Below are 20606 nucleotides of genomic sequence, written 5' to 3'. Positions count from 1 at the left end.
GCATTTTGGCAAGATGCCCAGGGATTCATATGCTTATTAAAGTTTGAGATGCAGATTAAGGGTGCTTGGTACAAAGCACTTACCCCAGCAATTCTGATTTCAGTATATCTGTGGTAAGGCTCAAGCATGTACATTTTAAAATGTCACCTCCAGGAGATTCTGATGCAGGTGGTGTGTGGATCCCTACTGAGAAACACTGACTTAATTAAAGAGCCCAAGCTCTTTGCCATAAGGTAATACAACAGTCTTGCATCAACCTTTGACCTCTCAGCAGCACTTATACAAGGTAGGTGATGTTAGGAACAGGGACATGGAGCCCTGGAGAGAGAAGGAGGCCCTTCTGGAGGCCCCTGACCAAGGTCACCCAGAGGTCAGCAGGTGCACTAGGGTGAACAAGCATCCTCCTTTTTCCTTCCCTGTGTTGCCAACCTCTTTCCTCCTCCTCCCTAAGCAGTTCTTTATTCACCAGCTATTGCACTGCTAACAGCCCTCTCTGAGTCTGCTTTTGTCTTTGCTGAAAGGCCAACAAAAGGCTGCTGGCTGCTTGTGCTTGCTAATGATAACTCTGATCAGCTCAGTCTGTCAGCTGACTCCCCGTCTGCCAAGGGCCAACAGCAGCCCGCTTATTCAATCAGGGCCTGGCTCATTTTCTAATTACCAGCATCATTTGGACTCCCTTCCTCCAAATGGAACTTACTTGAGTTCCAGGCATCTTCAGCTGTAGCATGTACATGAGGAAAGGCTCAACTTGTCATGTCTGAGTCCGTGTCACTGCCCCAGCCTCCCCCTCCCTATCTGAGACCAGAAGACAAGCCATGTGTTCCCTGGGTTTCCTGGCTGCTGTTGAGCCTCGGGTCCTCAACGAGTCATGAGGCAAGCATGGATGGACATACTGGCCTGCTTCAGGGTCCAAGGTGACCTCTTCCCAGCTTCTTATTTGGAAACTATATTCCAATTAGAGGCTTGATACAGTGACCAACTATCCCAGTTTACTGGGGACAGAGACATGGGATTTTTAGCACTAATTCTGGAAAGGCTGGTCCCCTTCCACACCAGGCACACCAGGACACACAAGCAGTGTGAGAACACTCAGCATTGCCCAGGCAATGTAACCAGAATCTGGAAGACAGAACTGACTGGGGATTGGGGTCCCATCATTTTCTTTCAGACTGAAGAGTTATGACATATCCTTTTACTGCTCTGCACCATGTTTTGCTTTGAATCTCTACTATTCATCCAATAGGATGAAGTATGATTCCCAGCAACAGACAAGTGGAAGTCTGAAAGGAACAGCTATTTGTGCAACCCCTTCGAACGGAGTGTACTGTCCTCAAAGTATTTTTCCTGATTCAAGAACACATTAAGCATTTGCTATATACTTGGCAACATGGACAATGTAGGCGTATGTCTTGTATATTCTCAGCCCTCAAAGAGTTGATAACCCTGTGGGAGACAGACACAAATATAATGAAGACTACAGGACTACCTGGGGTATCATGAAGATGGCAAAAGGTCATAAGACTGGGGCAGGGAGAACAAGGGGACCTCTGCTTACTGTGTGCCAGCTACTTTCGGCATCATCTCATTTAATATTAACCTTGCTTAATCAATTACCAGGTGACTAATTCATAGAACTGTACAACAATTCAATTCTTTGACTTACTCATTTTATCAATGAAGAAAATGAGGCTTTGGAAAGCTAAGCATCTTGTTCGCTACTCCAAGTTAGCAAATGAAGGGGCCAAGGTTTAAGCCTAAGTGAGTCTGAGACTTGCCTTTAGCCTTGTCCAAGACTAAGTCTCCTCCCCTGTGGGGTAGTGGGCCCTCAACATGACCAATGTGCTGGACAATCAGTCAGTATCAGACAAAGCAATAGGTGGGCTTTAGGAGGAAGGGAGCATGGCAGTGCATAGCAGAAACATCAGGAGAGGAACAGGAAGTGGGGCTCACTTTACAATGTGGAATCCCCAGGCCTGACACCAGGAATGTCCCACTGGAGGTGTGGGAACTCTGGGGGTGCTGATGTTCTAAAGGAAACTGGTCCTTAGCTGCAGCAATTCTAAAGAATGTCCCACAAGCATGTAAAGCCAAAGACCTGAATTTTTTGTTATTCTTCAAAAGCCAGAGACGAGTGACAGTCATTATTTTATATATTTCAGACTATATTTGTAAATTCTTGAAAGCATATCTTTCTTATGCATGGAGACCATGTGAGGAACTTGCTTTGCATATATAAGACATTTGATTTATGCAAATCAAATAAAAATATGTTGATTTGATATGCTATGTCTGGTTTTGATATATTTATTATAACAGTAGACTTAGAAGTTGGGTACCTAGCACTATCTACTATTGCAAGCACTGATTTCAGTAACAATCCACAAGCATAGCAATTTTGGACACTGAACTATGCTAATATACAGACAATAATACAAGCATTATCCAAGGAAAATTCCCAGTATTTTTTTATAATTTAAAACAAGCACTAAAAGACCATTAATAAGTAAAAGTATTAAAATCAATCTATAATTCTAATTAACAAAATATAAATGTAGGAAAGATACTGCTTCAAGCAAGTTTTAAAGAAATGTAAGTTTGGGGGGAAATGGATACTCTTCTTGCTGTTTACTTAACTTCCACTGTCAATAATTCTGATGATTTAATCCAATGGCAGTTTTTCCTCAGACCCTAAAGATGTTTATACCTAGAACACTGGGTTGTTAGGGGCCTTTCTGTGCCTCTGAGACTTCAAGGCAGCTCCTGGCACTGCCTGGGGTTAGAATCCCTGGGGCCCTTCTTCAGTTATAGAAAATAACTGAGAGGTTTTTGATGACTAAGAAAGGCTTTCTTTACTTGCTAACTTGCACTCAGCTTTGTCCTACAATGGCCTTTGTGCTTCTGTATGTAAAGAAGACTGACTTCTCAGCTCTATCCATCTGATGTTTCTGTTCCTTTAGCTCAGGGAATCCCAAACCCAAGTGCTGAGGAGTACCCCTTCTTTCTGGTGGACCATTGGGAAAGGTATTTCCCTCCTATGAAAATGTGTCAACTGAAGAGAATGGAATTAAAGTCCCTGGAAGCGACACCCATATTTTCCACAGATCATAGGGGTTCCCTTTTTCACTCACTTGGCCCTATCAGCACTTTCTGAAATGAGCTTTATCTACTTGTCTTTTAACTCCACTGAGCTATATGCACAATCTTTGCTTCTTGTAGTAGCTGCTTATCTACAGCAGTCTTGAAACAGGACAAACTAGCAAAATTCAGCCACGATGTCCTTACACTTCTTTCCACACCAGCTATCTAACTGAATTCAGAGACAACTCAGTTCCTGCCCCCACGAGTTTCTTAGAGCATTGTTGTGAAAGGAAAAAATGAAGAAAATTAGCTCTTTTTTAGCCAGTGCTGTATTGCAACTGCTTCCCTGTGGGGCACTAGGCCCTCAGCACTATTGGTGTGCTGGACAAACAGCCAACATCAGGCAAAAACAACAGAGTGGACTCTGGGAGCAGAGGAGTGTGGCCATGTGTGATGGAAGCACGTGGAAGAGAAACATGGGGTGGGGTTCTTGCTTTATCCAGAACTCTTGAGTGATGCAAAGAAAACCATTTTTTGTTATGTCTTCGCATAGTAAAATAATAGCTTTCAAGTTTAGAAACTTGAAAGGTAATTCACCAACCTCTTCTTTTCCAGATATAGTTTCTGTGCAATATTAAGTACATCATGTGTGTGTGTGTGTGTGTGTGTGTGTGTGTGTTTTGGAAGAGCTCTGTTCACTAGCATACTGCCAACGCCGCTGTGTGCATTTTAATTCTCTAACATCAGGGGGCCTTACTGATCATGGAGGAACTGCCCCACCCAGTGCTAGCCAATTCCCAGAGACTAAACGACTCACCCTTGAGTTTATTTACTTACCAACAATACAACCGATGATCCAGAGTCCCCAGCCCCAACCACCTCCCTATCAGGAGGGATACTATTCCCTGACCCTAATCACCCCAGGGCCAGGTACCAACCAACTAGGGTCAGGCCTTATGCCCCAGAACCTGCTGAAATTTATTCATATCAGTCCATCTTAAACCCGTTTACTCACTTCTCACTTACCTCTCCAGGGAAACTGCAATCAAGGCTCTTGACCACGTTTTCCTGTCCCATCTTCCTCCTGACTGACCAAAGGGCTGCTCATTTCCCTTGTGCCTTACCCCCTGCCTACCTTGATAGGGTGTCCACCCCTCTTCTCTTGGGATCTGTGAATAAAACAACTACCTTCTCAGTAATAGTCACCTCTTGGTCTGTTGGCCTCACCAGACACAAAGAATGTTAATATCTATATTTAAAGAACATGTACATAAAGAGAAAGAAAGACAGGCCAGCCAAAGAGGTCCCTGGTAGCAGCCAGGTCCCTGCATTCTGTTTGTTATTCAAATGGTCTTATATGAAATGGAGCTGCTCTGTCAGTATATTTAGCAAGACTGCCGCTTGGTTTCAAGGAAAAAAAGCAGTTTTTGTATTACTGTGTTGTACTGGATAAGAAAGCACTCAACAGAACCAGCTAAAAATAGCTGTGCTGAAGGCCTCCATGTGAGGGCACATGTCCCAAAAGATGGGGTTTTTGGTGGTCCTTGACATTCTAAGCTTTTTCTTTCTTCCTTTTTCTTTTAAAGATTTATTTATTTATTTACACAAGCACTGGGTACAGTCAGAAGCGCAGGAGGGTGAGAGAATTCACGAGAGCCAGCGCGGGGAACAGAACAGGCAGACTGACAAAGAAATGCACTGCTGAAGGGAGCAGTGGGCTCAGCAGAAGAGGTCTGTAGTGCCATGTGGGACCCTCGCCAGTGGCCAGGGATCGAACCGGTGCTGCAGAGGCTGCGGGCAGCTTCACAGCCCAGTGCTCAACTGCCTGCACCACCAGGGGAGGCCCAGTCCTTGACATTCTAAAGCCCAGAGTGAGTACAACTATAAAAACAGTTTATGAAGAAAATCAAGTAATTGCCACTTACCTAAGCAGGCATAGAGTCTGTTATCAAATTTTCTGGATTTAAGTGTATCCCATTAAAACTGTGTCATAGGACATTGAGTAGGAAAAGCTAAGCCCCATATTATGATTCTGTGTTGTCATTAGGGCTTACTCCTGCCTCTGTCTGGAGTAAGAGGTACTCAAAAGCGGTTTTATTTGACTTCCTATATGTAGTAGCTGACACATAGTAGGTGTTAAATATTTATTTACTATTGAAGGAATGGTTCTGATCACTATTGAGTAACAGTGTAAGAGATGATAAGATGATGATTAGAGATGCCCGGTTAAGAGATTACAAAAAAGGATGACATGTTTTGGAGCTGAAAATTAAAGCTAGGACCTCCATGGTGACATAGGAGTTAAGTCTCAGCACCATGACCGTAATGGCTTGATTTCGATCTCAGGCCAGGGAGCTACCCACATGGCGCAGCAGACCTCTCCTGTCTTGCCCACCGTTCCCCACAGCAATGTATGTCAGTAGATCCACCTGTTCTGCTCCCCACTCTGTCTCTAGTGAATCCTCTCACCCTCTGCACCTCTGGCCTGTACCCCAGTTCTTGTATGCAGAAATAAATAAAATTAATCTTAAAAGCAAAAGAAAATTAAAGCTACTCCCTTTGACTGAAGTCACGAAAATCCCACTAACATTCTGCCATCTCAGAGAGAGATCTCAGACCTTCACTTGATGGCAGGCCCCTCTCCTTGACTTTCACTGACCTCTAAGTCTTGTCTAGTTCTGCACCCTTGTGTGGGTCTGGCAGGGTGCTATGACAAATGGCTCCGCTCCAAGGAGTGACCTGGGTACCACTGATGTTCAGTACACTTACCAAGGGCTCTAGCTCCTTGCGGTCTATGAGGTTCATCTCTGTGACGAAGTAATAGAAGTGCTTGTAGCAGGTGTTGACATGGGCCTCGGCACCCATCACAATGACCCGGTCGAAGTGGTGGATGTACACGTGGACGAAGACCCGGAAAAGGCGGCACAGGATCTTCTTGCATATCTGAAGGAAGTTCTTTGGGAAGGGAACACCTAGAAAATCAAACATGAGAAGGGGAAATCATGAGAGGGGAAATCTTTTGGAAGCTCCAGAGCACATGCATGAGGTTGAAGGACTGTCCTGAACCAAGCTGCTAAGTCAGCCTGGCTTAGCATAGATGCTGGCTCTCTGTGGACAGCGGAATCAAATGCTGAATCAAATGAAAGAGAGGCTAAAATGGATTAAATGCAAATGCTAATATCACCAGAAAGAGGGGAAAAGAACAAGTAAAGAGGGCTAGGTTTGTTTCTTTAGCTATATTTTTTTTGCAGCCGATAAACATTCTGAAATACTATATTTTAGCACCTCCCTTCTGCTTTTCAATTTTTTTGTACTTTATGAAGCACAAGAAAGCTAATTTTCTTCTTAACCCGCTAATATGGTAGGGCTGGCTTTCCCTGTTACAGAGCAATAGGGAATGGTGTGGACTGCAGCACGTAGGGATGCACCTTCTTGTTAAAAAGAGCAGCCACTGCCCAATGACAACCAGTGGTTGCCATATGGGGTGAGGCCCAGGACTGATAGAGCCTTTTCTATTTCAAGATAATTCAGAAATCCAGAGTTCTAAATGAAATTGCTACATTTTCAAAGTGAAATTTCTACATTTTTGAAACATTGGCAATATTCCTGCAGTTAAAAAAAAAAAAAAAGGAGTCAAAACAAAAACCTTTTTCTAGGTTAGGTTCTGCCTGCAGGCTAGCAGTATGTAAATTCTTATCCAAAGGTTTCCTGAGATAAATGGTTTCTGAGGTGAGCAAATTTTACAAATATCATAGATGCTTTTTCACGCCTATTACCATTTCATCTCCTTGACAAGGTAAGAGCTCCAGAGACAGAGGGAGTGGTCAGAGGTACCACGGGGGTTTCCTGTCTGATGACCACGGCTGCCAAAGTGCAGAATCACAAGCCCACTTTCCCCCTCTTGAACACACTGTTTAAACTTGTTATTTACACTATCCTTGAGTGGAGACATGTTGTAAGTTAAACAGACTTTGAGTTCCCACTCTGCTCCTTTTCCAGCTGTATGACCATGGGAAGTTATTTAACCTCTCTGAGCTTCAGTTTTTCTGTATGTAGGATGCAGATGAAAATTCCAGTTCTTATAGGTGCGACTTTGGTTTCTCGTCTGTAAAATAGGAATCATTACAAGGCCTCCCTTGCATGGATAGGAGGGTGTTTACATGAGTAAAATCCTCCTTCAGTGCTTAGAAGAGCTCATTAAATGGGAATGACACACCACCCCTTTTACTATAAGGTCTGGAGCACCTTGCTGTTGTTTAAAGAAAATAATTTACCCTTATCAAGAAAAGGCAGAAGTGATCACCAGCCTTTTAGCAGAATTGCACAGCCATGCTCAGGGCTGGCTCTGGACCCCAGAAAGCCTGGAGTTTTCTGTCCTTGTCTCTGTAGGGTCTGAGTGGCAGCTGTTTGGTGAGAGACTCTGTAATGAGATCACCTGGGACCCCAAGGGCAGGAGGAGAGATGGATGTGGCTGGCAGTTGGTAGAGGCAGGATCTGCCTCCCCAGGGCCTGGCCCTGATACCGGTTTCCTTCAAAAACAAAGTAGCAACATATCAAATGAAAGCAGGGAGTGACAGGGCCACATCTTGGCAGCTGACTGTCTGGGCAACAGATGCCGGGTTTGGGGGTGGGCGTGAGGTAAAGCTGAGGAGAAAGGGCAGCCCTGTGTACAGCTATGGGTTGTTTTCTCTGCTGAAGAAGGGCCAGAAAGTCACCACTATCTGTCTGGGAGAGGCTCTGGAGTCTCTGAAGAAGTCCAAGCAAAGGGAACAGAATCCCTAAAGGAGGGTGTTCCCTTTAGAAGGGAAGTCCTGTGACCCTCTTAGTGACAACACCAGGGACTTGACATGTGTTACCTCTAGCAACCTGTGAAGTAAGTTTCACTCTTCTTAGTCACTGATGAATAACACAGAGACTCCGAAGCAGGGATTCATTTACTCCAGGCCACTTAGCTGCAAAGTGGCAGGGCTGGGATTTGGACCAGGTCACCTGATTCTAAAATCCAGAAGATCTGTTTGGAGTGTGATCCTCTCTCAGTCAAGGATAGAGGCATAGCTCAATGGCTAAATGCAACGAGGCATCTAAAGGTTGATCTTTGGTGCCAGAGAAATATAATTTACAAAAAGAAAAAGGGTAGGGAGAGAAGCGTGAAAAAAATCCACGCCTCTAGGAGCCACAGATTCCAGGTACAACAGATCAGCTAACATGCTCTGCTGGTTTCAAGAAGGAATGTGTTTTCTCTGCCCTTGCCTTGGGAAGTAGACTTCCCAAGTCTACTTGCAGCTGAGTAGAAGTCAACATTTACTTAGCACTTAATGTGTTCAGGGGACTGTCAAGAACTTCACACAGATTAGGTGACTGTCCTCAGAACAACCCTTGAAGATAGGCCCTATGATTATTTCCCTCTCACAGATGAGGAAATAAATAGACCTCAGCAAGCAGCAGAGGAGGGGTTTCAACCAGGTTTTTTTTAACTCCAAAGTGCATGAGCACACACTGCCCTGAAATCTGGAGCTGTTGCTTTGAGGCCTGAGGCTGTGCACACACTTCCAGCTCTTCCTTTTTGGGTGACCTGAAAGCACCCCCTCAGGTGTGTTTACCTCTCACTCCCCCTGACTCCAATCTCAGAGGAGGCTCACCAGCTGCTAGGGGACATGGTGGGGGGGGGTAGAAAGAGTGGGGGTTGTATATGGTTCAAGTTGAGCCAGCTCATCTACTTGAATTTTTGAGCCAGCGCAAACCCTGAAACGTGATAAAATCAATTCAATTATAAACAATAACAACAGCAACAACTGAGATTTAGCTCAGCTAAATTATTTGCCCTGGATCTTACATCTAAAGGCAGGGAGAATAGAGAATTGGTTCAAAAACTGTAACCTGTTACTGCAAGCTCCATGGGGGCAGGCAACAGGCTCTTGAGATTCCCTTTTTATGATCAGCAATTAGCTCGGTAGCTGGCTTGTAGAAGAAGCGCAAAGAATGTTTGTTTGGGTATTTTAAATAAATACACTCTAGAAGTAGGGAGAATCAAAGGTCAATTAATCATTTCAAATGGGCACAGGACTGGCTACACAGCAGCCTGTACCTGACAGGGTCCTGCAATGGCTGCACGGGGTGGGGAAGGGCTATCAGCTCCCCGCTGGGCATCGGGCAGTCACTATGGTCGATGGCAACACTGGCCCACAGAGGACCAAATGTAACCTCCTCCTTTTGTCCCTTCTGTTTCTCTTGAATACATAAGATATGCTGAACTTTCTTTTTAGTAAGTGAAATCCTTGGCAAAAAAAAAAAAAAAAAGGTTGTGAGATTCAATGCAAAATTCAAGTGCAAAAATGCCACTTTCATAGAGTTTATAATGTACCTATGTACAATAAAGAATCTGAACATTCATGTAGTAAAAAGTCCCATTTAGCTCTGTAACCACCTTTTCCTCATAGTATCTGTTGGTTGAAAACAGAGTCTAGAGTCTAGAATGTTCTATGTTTCATTTCTGACTCTACTTTCTAACTAACAGTGTAGCCATATACAAATGAGTTAGTGTCTAAGCCTTAGTTTCCCAATCTGGAAGAAATCATGGATGGCAGTGTTATCTGTAGCTGAAGACATTGTTGTGAGGGTTAAATACACAGGCATCTACAAGACTTTGTTTAAAGCCTTGCAGATAGTAAGCACTCTCTGATGAACTTCTAATTTTTGTATCTCATGTACCAAATGTTCTTTATAACATCCTCTGAGATTAAATTCCTCTCACGCACTTGTTTTGAGGAGGGTAGTCTTATTGATACATCAGCACTGGATTTGCAAAGAACTTAGAGTGGCAAATATTCAGTGAAGCACTGGATTATAGAGTCTGCCCTACATTATTATCCACATGTTTCTCACATTTATGTCTTGGATAGCTGTAAATTCCCTGAGCAAAGAGACTGTATTATACTTTGGTTTTACCTTTAAAAGCACCTGGAACTGGGTTAGAGAGGGAATATTCATCAATCAAAATTGAATCATAAAAGCACAGTCATCTTATTTAGTCAAGATGTGAACCCAACATCTTTTTGGGGTAGGAAAAAGTCTAAAGCAGGAAGGATAGCTTTTTATCAGTCCTGGGATGGTTCTGCCATGGAAGACTACACACTGCTTTAGTTGAGAAGGGAGGAGAACTCTGTGAACTTACTCTATGATAAGAACATTTTGATCTAGCTTAGGGGGTGGGAAGAACAAATCTGAAACTCCTCTCTATTATTAAAATATTCCTTCTTTGCCATAATCTAGTTTTTCAGTGGGTGAGAGTTAATTTTCAGTCACTGTACTCAATTAGAAAGTTAATGCCAGACAATATTAACTGAGTCTTACCAGAAATAGATTGTATGTTTGAAGGATTGGCAGTTAAACTTTGACTGGTCTTAAAACAACTCAGACTAACCATCCAACAAGAACCCCAGACAGATAAGTATTGATGATATAGAAAATAACCTTTGGTCAGAAGGTCTCCAATTGATTTCTAGTCAGTGGAGTCTCAGGGCATCCCTTTGCTCCATCCTAGAGCCACATTCCGTGACTCTGATTCCAATTGGGTCATTTCAGACTTCAAAAAGTTGGACCAGGGCCTCCCTCGTGGCGCAGCGGTTGAGCGCTGGGTTGTGAAGCTGCCCGCAGCCTCCGCAGTGCCGGTTCGATCCCCGGCCACCAGCAAAAGTCCCACATAGCGCGCAGACCTCTCCTGCCGTGCCCGCTGCTCCCCTCAGCAGTGTACTTCATCAGTCTGCCTGTTCTGCTCTCAGCTTTGGCTCTGGTGAATCCTCTCACCCTCCCACGCTTCTGACTGTACCCCAGTGCTTGAATAAATAAATAAATCTTTAAAAAAAAAGTTGGACCAATATGAGAAAATGTGTTCAGATGAGTGTTCCACAAAGAGGTGACCCACATTCAGGTGTTCTGGAAGGATGCTGGACACTGATGGCATTGGGTCCTGTGTTGTGACTGTCTCTGCTAAGGAGCTAGTGAATCTAAATCAGGCCAAGGCTGAGCTTTCATTCCAGTGTGAGCCAGGCAAGATGCCTGGGCAGAGGTCTGAACCCCAAACCAATCATTTATATGTGGTTCCGGCAGGAATTTTCTCAACAATTTGACTCAGAGCAAGACTAGAGTTTGCCAGACCATTGGGCCAAGGAGGAAGTAGTCCACAGAGTTAGGGTGAAGACAGAGGGTGAGGTGAGCCTGTGCGGCCTGATGTCTGTCCTGCAGGCCTGACAAGGTGGCCCCCCAGCTCTGCTGTTCACGAAGACTCGGTGCTTAGCCAGGAACCAGCATCTGACAGAGCCCTGCAGAGTTTATGGATGTGTCTAACCACAGTGTTCTGATCTCCAAGCCACATTCAGTGTGAGAACTAAATCAAGCATGGAATAAAACAATTTCTCTGGGGCCCCATGTGGATTTGCCTTTCATCTCTGACTTAGCAAATCTCCTTTCTCCCAAACAAAATTTAATAAAAATTCCAGTAATTTCTGAGCTTCAATCCATTTTCTTTCTTCCTCTCCCGCCTCCCCTTCCTTCCACTAAGCTCTCAGATGCCCCATTCAATCCTTCCTTTTTGGGCAACCTCTGAAAAAAAAAATAAGTTGTCTAAATGGCTTGTGTTTTTTCTTTTATCCTATTATGGATTCTGAAAAGGGAAAGAGTCCTTCAGAGAATGCAGAAATCCTTTGGATGACAGCACTACAGACTAGAGACAAAGGTCCCAATGTCAAACAAGACCCAGGGGGCAGTTTCTGAGCTGCTGCTACTGCTCATTTCTGTTTTCTTCATTTTTTTCTCTTTTCTTCTGAGGAGAAAACCCAATGCTTTGGGGATGAGCGCTGGTCCGTGATCTTGTAGAGGTAAATAGGGGTGGCAGAGGTTTGGAGAGTAAGAGCTAAAAGGCTGTCTCCAAGGACACCAGAGACCTATCCCCCAAGCACCCCAGGTTCGACAGCAGCTGGCTGACATCCAACCCTCTGCTTACCTAGTTAATGCCTCTTCTTTCTTTCAAACTGGCCCAAAGCCTTCCTTCATCCCCAGACTCAGGCTTCCTGGCATGTCCCATCCTGCTCCTGAAGTTTTCCTGAGTAGATTACAGCTGGTAGTTTCACACTTATCTGTGGGAATCCCTGACTCAAGTCTGCCATGCCCTCAAGACACAAACAGGGGCCTCCCCTGGTGGCACAGCAGTTGAGCGCTGGGCTACGAAGCTGCCCACAGCCTTTGCAGTGCTGGTTCGATCCCCAGTCACTGGTGAAGGTCCCACATGGCATGACAGACCTCTCCTGCCGCACCCGCTGCTCCCCTCAGCAGTGTATTTAGTTGGTCTGCCTGTTCTGTTCCCCGCTCTGGCTCTGGTGAATTCTCTCACCCTCCCACACCTCTGACTGTACCCAGTGCTTGTATAAATAAATAAATAAATTTAAAAAAAAAAAAGACACGGATAAACCCTAGTGCCTAGCACAGAGCTGGGAGCAGCAAGACTGCAGGAATGAGAGGTGAGCACTTATAAAACCTGCTTACCCTGACATCAAAGCTGAGAAGGGCAAAGGGACTGTCTGGTTCAGGACTAACAGAGCTAGCTCATGATGAAAAGGGATCTGAATTCAAGTCTAATGTCAGAGCCTAGCTCTTTCCATTCCACCAGGAAACTGCAGAAGTTTATGGTTCCTTTCATCCTACTCTGGTCAAATGGGCAGAATCAGGGCAAGAGAGCTTGTTGAAAGACAAAAGGTGGGGAAGGGCAGTTTGCCCCTCACTTTCCCCAAATGGGTCATGCAGGGTTGAGGAGACTATTCAAGCGTCTGGCTACATCACACTCTGGTTCAGATTCCAACCGTGGAACTTCCTGCCCTTGAGCAAGTTGTTAATTTCTAAAAGGCTCAGTTTCCTTATCAGAGGAAGGGAATAACAAGACCCAGTTCTTGAGATTGTGAGGACGAAATCGATCATGCCAGCAGGCACACATTCAGTCAGTGGCATTCTATGTCCCTATTGTTATAAGAAGGCTCTTCCTCATCCCAGCCCAGGGGCGGGGATGCGGGGGAAGGCAAGTGAAACAGGGACAGGTAGAGCTGCCTTTCCTCCGGAAGGACAAAGCCTTCCCCGGGCAGTGGACTTGGAATGAGTGTGAGATTGGTACTTGACATTTGCTCTCTAAGGAGCTTCCAAGTGACGCAGGATAAAATTGAATGCCCTGGCAGGCTAGTCCTTTGGGGACCCTCATGGCATGTCAGTAACAATCAGAAACGCCTACACTGCTCCTTTCAAGCTCTTGTATGCCAGGGCAACTGTGTCATCCTTTTCTTCTTTGGAGTCTAGCAGTGCGAGTGCCCATGTGAAAATCCTTCTACAATTCATAAAAATCACTCATTCTCAATAGTTCATGAATAAAAACAACATCCCACACACGTGGGAAAAGGAAACAGCCTTCTCTTGGAGCAGGGCTGAGAACATACCATTTCCCAAACACTTGCAAAACAAAACAGAGGATCCATCACAGGGAGGAGAAAGTCACGACGAGGATCTGATCTGCTTCTTAAAATGACACAGCCGCCTCCTGTTAGTTGACCCCCTTCCATCCACCTCCTCCAGCCTCCAGAAAGACCTACATATATTTATCTCAAAGAGCTTCAGGCTCTTGCTGATGAAAATTCAGCTGCAGAGGACTGATTCCTCTGAGCAGATGTTTTGTGTTATCTCAGTGCGTTCCTCAAGAAAGTGTCTGTTCATCATGCCAAGGAAAACAATCCTGGGTAGTAAGACTTTGTTCCTCTGCCTAAAAAAAAAAAAAAAAAAAAAAAAACACACAAAAAAGAAAACCTCCCCAACAAGCTGACAGCTGCAAATGGTTAGAAATAAACTGGCTACTACTCTATTCTCTGACCCCCTCTGGCCTTCCCCGGCCCCCCAGAGTTTCCCGCCAACCTATTATCACAGTGTTTGTGCCAAAAGAAAGGAAGGGCACTAACATGTGATTATATGTTCTAAACAGATTGTTAATTCTTTCAGGCATGCCATTTGCGGGGCAGAGGAAGTGCTGTTTCAGCCGCCCGAAGAAGCAACTGGAACTAGCGTGCCTGCTGCTGGCGCTTCCCTCTCTCCCCACTGCCGCTGGTCTGTGGAGGGAGGCGGTGCCTTACCACATCCCCATCTCCAGGGTGGCTGCCTTCACTCTCTGCTGTATGGCACGGAGGTAGAAGTCGATTAAAAAGCCTTAACAAGGCCTGAGAAATGGGTTCATTCACTGTCGATGGATACTAAAGCGTTCAAAATGAATGCTGTCTAGTTAGGACCTGCCAAGTTCAGACCTCGCTGAAAATCAAATGGGCCAAATGAAATGGAGTGAGCGGAGAACAGGATGTTAATTAGTCCTGGAAGATTACTTTGATCATGGGAATGATCAGTGAGAATGTGAAAATGACTCAGCCTCCTTGTCGTGGAGGAGATCGTAGACAGTCTTTTCACAAGTAAAGCTATTCACTAGCAGAATCTTCCTTTCATGATGTGAAGGGCAATGAATAACAAGTTTTATCTCAATAGTTTCTAACTTGCAAGCTTCTTTCCAACCCCACTGCCACTTCCCTAGCCCACGCCACCATCCCCGACTGCCTGTGGTTTCCCCTCAACTGAACTCCTTTTTCCTCTCCAATCTCTTGGCAGGGGGAGCGATCTTCTGAGTAGCAAGTTCAACCAGACATCTGATTTTCTGCAAAAAAACCTCTCAGTTTTCTACTGTTTCAAGGTACAATCAAAGTTATTTAAAGTGGCAGGCAAGACTGTGGCTTCACACCTGCCTCTCCTCCCCACCACCTCTGGACCTTCCCAACTTGCATAAAATACTCCAGTTCTCCAGAGTGCAGATGCTCTCACTGGCTTACTCACATCTGGCTATTGCCACATAGTGGAGAGTTAGCAGCTGGAATCCCTCTTCCTCAGCTTCCCCTTTTTGTCTGGTGAACTTCCATTTGTTGTTTGAGCCTCAGCTAAGCTTTTTATTTCCATTCGCACGTCCTTCTTGCCCAGTTAAGCATGTCCATGTCCCATGACAACCCTCACTATATTGCCTTGTTCATTGTCCATTTTTCTTTTTTGCTTCCCATTAGACTGAATTTTTTTTTAAGATTTATCTATTTATGCATATAAGAACTGGGGTACAGGCCAGAGGTGTGGGGGGGGTGAAAGGATTCACAAGAGACACTGCTGAGGGGAGCAGCGGGTGAGATAGCAGAGGTCTGCCGTGCCATGTGGGTAGCTCCTTGGCCGGCTGGGGATCAAACTCGTGTTGCAGTAGCTGTGGATTGCTTCATAGTGCTGATGCTTACCCCCTTGCACCACCAGGGAGGCCCCTAGACTGAAAATTTTGTAGCATCACAAAAGGTTTCTCCTTCACAGTTATATCCCTGGTATCAAAAGCATGCCAGAATGTGGTGGTTCTCAATAAGTATTTGTTGAATGAATAAATGAACACCATATAATGTGGAGGTGGTGAGGTATTTTACTGTTTTGAGTTTCCCTTAATTTTCTCATTACCAAGCAATGGCCCTTGAGTCACAGTCTGAAAACCACTGCTCTGTGAAAAGATCCCAGGGGTTGCTATGGGGTCAAAGCCACAGGCTGCGGTGAAAATTAACACACATTTATCTCTTCATACCTGTTAGGTCTTAGAGCGAAATGGTCTTTCTATTAGGTTTTCACTAATACTGGGGACAAAGCACCTTCTACCTCAAATTGTATTGCATATTTTTACTGAAATGCCTATTTTCATCTAAGTAGCAGAGTGACAGGTGGTTTTCCAGAGTTACTAAAGTTTGACATAAGCCAGACTTGACTGATAAACACTAATCCTGATGGGGGGAGGCAGGGGTGAGAGAGGAAATAGCACGGGTAATTTATTTATCCTTCTTAGAAAGGTGGGTTGATCCAGATGGTACAATGCTGAAATCCAACATGAGGGTTCTTTGCAAAGTCAAAAGGGAATAATCACAAGGAAGAAATTAATCTGAGGCAGGGATGTCACTGTTGGGTGATTGTCTTCAGGTTCTAAGAAAGAGAAACTTGCCAAAGAAATTCAGGGAAGCCTGCATATAAAGACCCAGTGTGCATGAGGCTGAGAGGAAGACCGCAGTTGGGTGTAGATGATGCCTTCCATCTGAGCTGGAGGGATTAGGGCAGGCACTGAGCAAGAAGGAGAGTATCGTTGCATTTTCATGTAAGTTCCAGTGAAGGAAGTTGGTGGGATGGGTATGAAATCAGAAATGTAGCTCGAAATCTGATCTCTGTGTCAAAGTTGAGTTAAATTCACACCAAGCTGTGCATCTGTAAATTCTGTACCTGAATATGATCTGAACTAGGAATTACATATTCAAATGCCTTCAAAGTTTAGAAAGGCACATGAAAGAGACTGAGCGTAATACAATAGGGAGTGGTGTGGACTGTAGCAGATTTGAGAATGCTTTCTGATGGAAAAGAAAATATCCTCCCAGCTTTAGCTGATTGTTTTTGAGGAAGAATGTGTGATAGCCAGACTTTTTTGTCTTCCTAGAGAGTCTGAAATCTAGATTCGAATGTGAGATTTCTTCCTAGTTAAATATTGGTAATTTATTCTAAAATTAAAAAAGCATTTTATTCTTTAATGTTATTTATTTTCATATAGTTGATTCAACCTGGAAAAGCTGGCTCCCTGCAAGCTGACCTTTGAATTTTCAAATTTTAAATAAAAAAATATAAACAATGAAAAACACTCTGTTAACAAACTCATGCAAAATCCAGATCTTAGTTTCTGATAGCATTCTTCAATAAAAGGAATCAGAGCTCCTTGGAGAAATGGCTGATTGTTCGAAGGCTGGCAGGAAATGTAAAAGGTGATCTGGAACACCTTGTGGTTCCAGGAAGAAAGGAACCCCTCAATAAAAACATAATGAAGTGGCTAAAATCAAGAAACAAAGTAGTTAACCTGGAAAAGTTCATGGATGACAATGCTGGAATTTGGGTAACAAATAAATGGATGAACATTGGGTTATAATTCAAAGTATAAAATACATATTCATGAGTTCCAACTAATATAAATTAATAATTAAATAAATAAATAAGGAATAGACAAATCTCCTATGCAGCAGAAATCCAAATAATTTTTGCACAGTCCCCACTCAAGTTGATGGAGTTTTCTTCTCTCCCGCCCTTGACTGTGAACTCTGCTAAGGATTTGCTTCCAAAGAGTATACAATATGGAAAGGGAGGTGGAAAACTAATTTATAGTGGAGGAACATGGCAAATGCTATGTTGACCAGGTGATTAGAGTTAATGTCTTCAATGACAAGTAAGGTTCATGGCATATATCTTTAAGGTGATATGATGAAAATGTCACTTCACTTCTGTGGTCTTCCTCCCCAAAACCCCTAACTCAGTCTAACCATGAAGAAAACATTAGACAAACCCAAATTAAAAGACATTCTACAAAAGATCTGACTAACACTCTTCAAAATAGTCAAGGTCATCAAAACCAAAGAAAATTTGAGAGAACATGTCAACTACATATAATGTGGTATTCTTAACAGAACCCAGAAAAAGGACACTGGGGGGAAAAATGTGTAAAACATGTAATATCTGACCACATTGTGGATTTTTGTCAATAGTAATGTACTAGTGTTAGTTCCTTAGTTGTGACAACTGTTTTATAAATGTAAATATAATGTGAGATGTTACAAATGCAGGAAACTGGGTAAGGAATATATGGGAACGCTGTCTGTGTACTATCTTTGCAACTTTTGTATAAATCTAAAAAATATTCTAAATGAAAGTTTATGTATATTAAAAAAGATAAACACACGCAATTTGCAGCAACATGGATGGCGCTGGAAGGGATCATGCTCAGCGAAATAAGCCAGAAAGAAAAAGAAAAATACCGGATGGTCTCACTCATAGCAGGAATCTAGAAAACTTAAATAAGGGATCAGGAAAATGAATAACTATAAGAAAGTGAAAATCAAAATCAACAAAAAATTATGAACCAGAGACACTCTATGGGGGATATGGGGCGGGGCGGGGAGGGATTGGGGTCAAAATAAGGGGGTTGCAATTGTATGGGGAATATAAAAATAAAATCTATTAAAAAAGAAAAATGAGATATTCCATGAGCCAAAAATATAGACTGGGTCCAGGGAACTGAGTTGGTACCCTTTGCTTTATGTACTGATGTTTCTGTGTTTATTGATGAATCAGGACTGGCTACATTATTTGCAGAACCCCTTGTTAAAAAATTATTAAGCATTTCAAGATGGCAACCACATAGGACACTTTGGAGGACGGGCCTCATGGGACCATATAGATCCACACTTAGAAGTCACTGGTCTCAGATATGAAGCATAGTCTGAACAGAGCTGCCCAGCTAGGAGTTATCCTGCCAGATAAAACTCCCACCCTACACTATTTGTTCATTAGCTAATTTAAATAACTAACAAACTTTCATTTATTTGGGCATATGCAGAGGTTCTGCAATAAGTGAAAGAGTTAAGTTGGAGTGATAAATCATAAGGTCATCTTATATATATAAGGCCCTGAAAGCTCACCCTGGACTCTCCCCCAGGTACAGACACCCCTGCGGTTCACCCCTTTTTCTGTTTCCCCTTTTCCTCTCACCTCAACTTACTGCTTGGGACTTCTGAAGAAAAAGGATTCATAATTTCTAAAATTAAATATATAAAAGTTTTATGAGACTAGTGTATATATGCAAGTAGAAGTTTCAACAGCATTGACTCTTAAGAGAAACACATTTACTGAATACCTCAAAACACCAGATATTTACATACATTAATATTGTTATCCCAAACCCAGCAGCCATGACTATAAGACATTATCCCCATTTTGCAGGTGAGAAAACGGGAAGCTAAGAGATTACGTTACTTGCCCAAGTGCTAAACTTCTACCGAGATCCTTCATGCGTTTTTCAAATGATATGCCTTCTACCACTCTAAGACTAAGGCAGTTCCTTTAAAATTATTTTTTAAATTAACCTCATCACCTCATTACTAAAAAGTTACCTCTCCATAGTTAGGCAGAGTTTAAAAAATTGTCAACTGAAATAAATCCTCAACTGAAATGAAGTTTGAAAAGAGACTGAGAATTTAGAAAACTTGTTCTTTTGACAAATTTGGTGGAGATAGGTTAGAAAAGGCGCAGAGGGGCAAGAGAACAGGCAACTCAAGCCATGGGCTCTCTAGGAGGTGTGATTCTAAGGCAGAGGTGAGAAACTGGCCAATGTCAGCCAGCAGGCATGTTTTCTTTGGATGACAAAGTATTTTTGAAATGCTGCCAACATTTAGAAATTTGAAACTATAACACAAAGATCAAGCATTCTGTTGGAAAAACTTGGAAGAACTGTTACAACTGGACTGAAATTCCCATGTGGCAACAGCTAAGTGATGTCTGCTCCCTGGACATGGGAGATGCTCTATTGGCCTGGGCAGCCCCATTTACTCCATTCACTTACTTTGCCAGCCTGGACCCTTTAAAGAAAATGCTGCATGTGGTTGCATATTTGCAGTAAATGGCTGGATGCCCTTCCTTAGGACAGGTCTTCTACCCTCTAGAGAGAAAGGGCTTCTTTTGTCAAGAATCTACCTGAGAATGGTATCTATTAGCTTGCTCCTCCAGTTTGGGCTAACAATTCCAGATGCTCTGGAAGCAGGCATTCAAAACACTTTCTTGCTTTGCAAGGCCAGGTGACACTTGGTTGCACAGAAAATAGTTATATTGGAAAAGCGTCACCCTAATACACCATCCCAGCACACACACTCAGATTCCGGTTTCTTTCTAGCCCCTCCAAGTACTGCAGTGGAATGGTCCTCTTTCACAGCTCTATTTGACACCAATGTGTAGAAGGAACCATTTGCTTGTTTCTGAAGAGCACCCCAGGAGAGCACTGACAGACTTCTACAGGTGATGAAGGCAAATGGGCCTTTTTGTTCCAAAGAATTTTCTTCCTGTCTTTCCTTTGTTGAGATTCATCAGTGGTCCTCAAGTTATATTGGTTTAACTTTTACACTGCCTACATATTTGCACAATATCCCTTCAGTATGATGCATTTGGTCTGTTCTATCTGAACTAGTCACAGTGATGCTTTGGTGAAATCTAAGGAAGCAATGTTAACCATTTGTACTCACTAGAGAGAACAAAAGCACAACCCCACCCTGGCAGCATCCTGAGAGGCCCCTACATGCTTATATTTTTCCCCAACTGCTAGGTTCCATAAAGGTTCTCATATTTCTTGGGCCCAAAGTCATTAACATCCTTTCAGATGGCAATTATCACTTTTTAAATGTTTTCTTGTTCCCTGAAAAACTTCTAACTCCTCAGAATGGTTTTTATTTCACACAGTAAATTTATAACAGTAAGTGAATGCCTAAATTCCTTTGGTCTAATAATAAAAATATTGTTAAAAAAATTAAAAAATGGGGCCACCCCTGGTGGTGAAGCTGTTGAGCGCTGGGCTGAGAAGCTGCCCGCAGCCTCTGCAG

The 20606-nt window shown here is 43.3% G+C and overlaps 1 protein-coding gene across 1 annotated transcript in view; it reads right to left on the bottom strand.

Annotated features, from left to right (window-relative positions):
* Positions 1–1419: 1419 nt before the first annotated feature.
* The window catches only part of MOB3B (MOB kinase activator 3B), a gene marked incomplete at its 3' end in the record, with an annotated part of 93153 nt that continues 73966 nt past the window's right edge, over positions 1420–20606 (bottom strand). Inside the window, exons 2-3 of the mRNA XM_084237762.1 lie at positions 5848–6050; positions 1420–1443 (exon numbers count right to left, since the gene is read on the bottom strand). Of these exons, the coding sequence (XP_084093888.1) occupies positions 1420–1443; positions 5848–6050 (227 nt within the window). The remainder of the gene's footprint in view (positions 1444–5847; positions 6051–20606) is intronic.

This window comes from Talpa europaea (assembly GCF_964194135.1).
Source record: "Talpa europaea genome assembly, chromosome: 7".
Lineage (NCBI taxonomy): Eukaryota > Metazoa > Chordata > Mammalia > Eulipotyphla > Talpidae > Talpa > Talpa europaea.
This window is presented reverse-complemented; position numbering and strand designations above follow the sequence as displayed.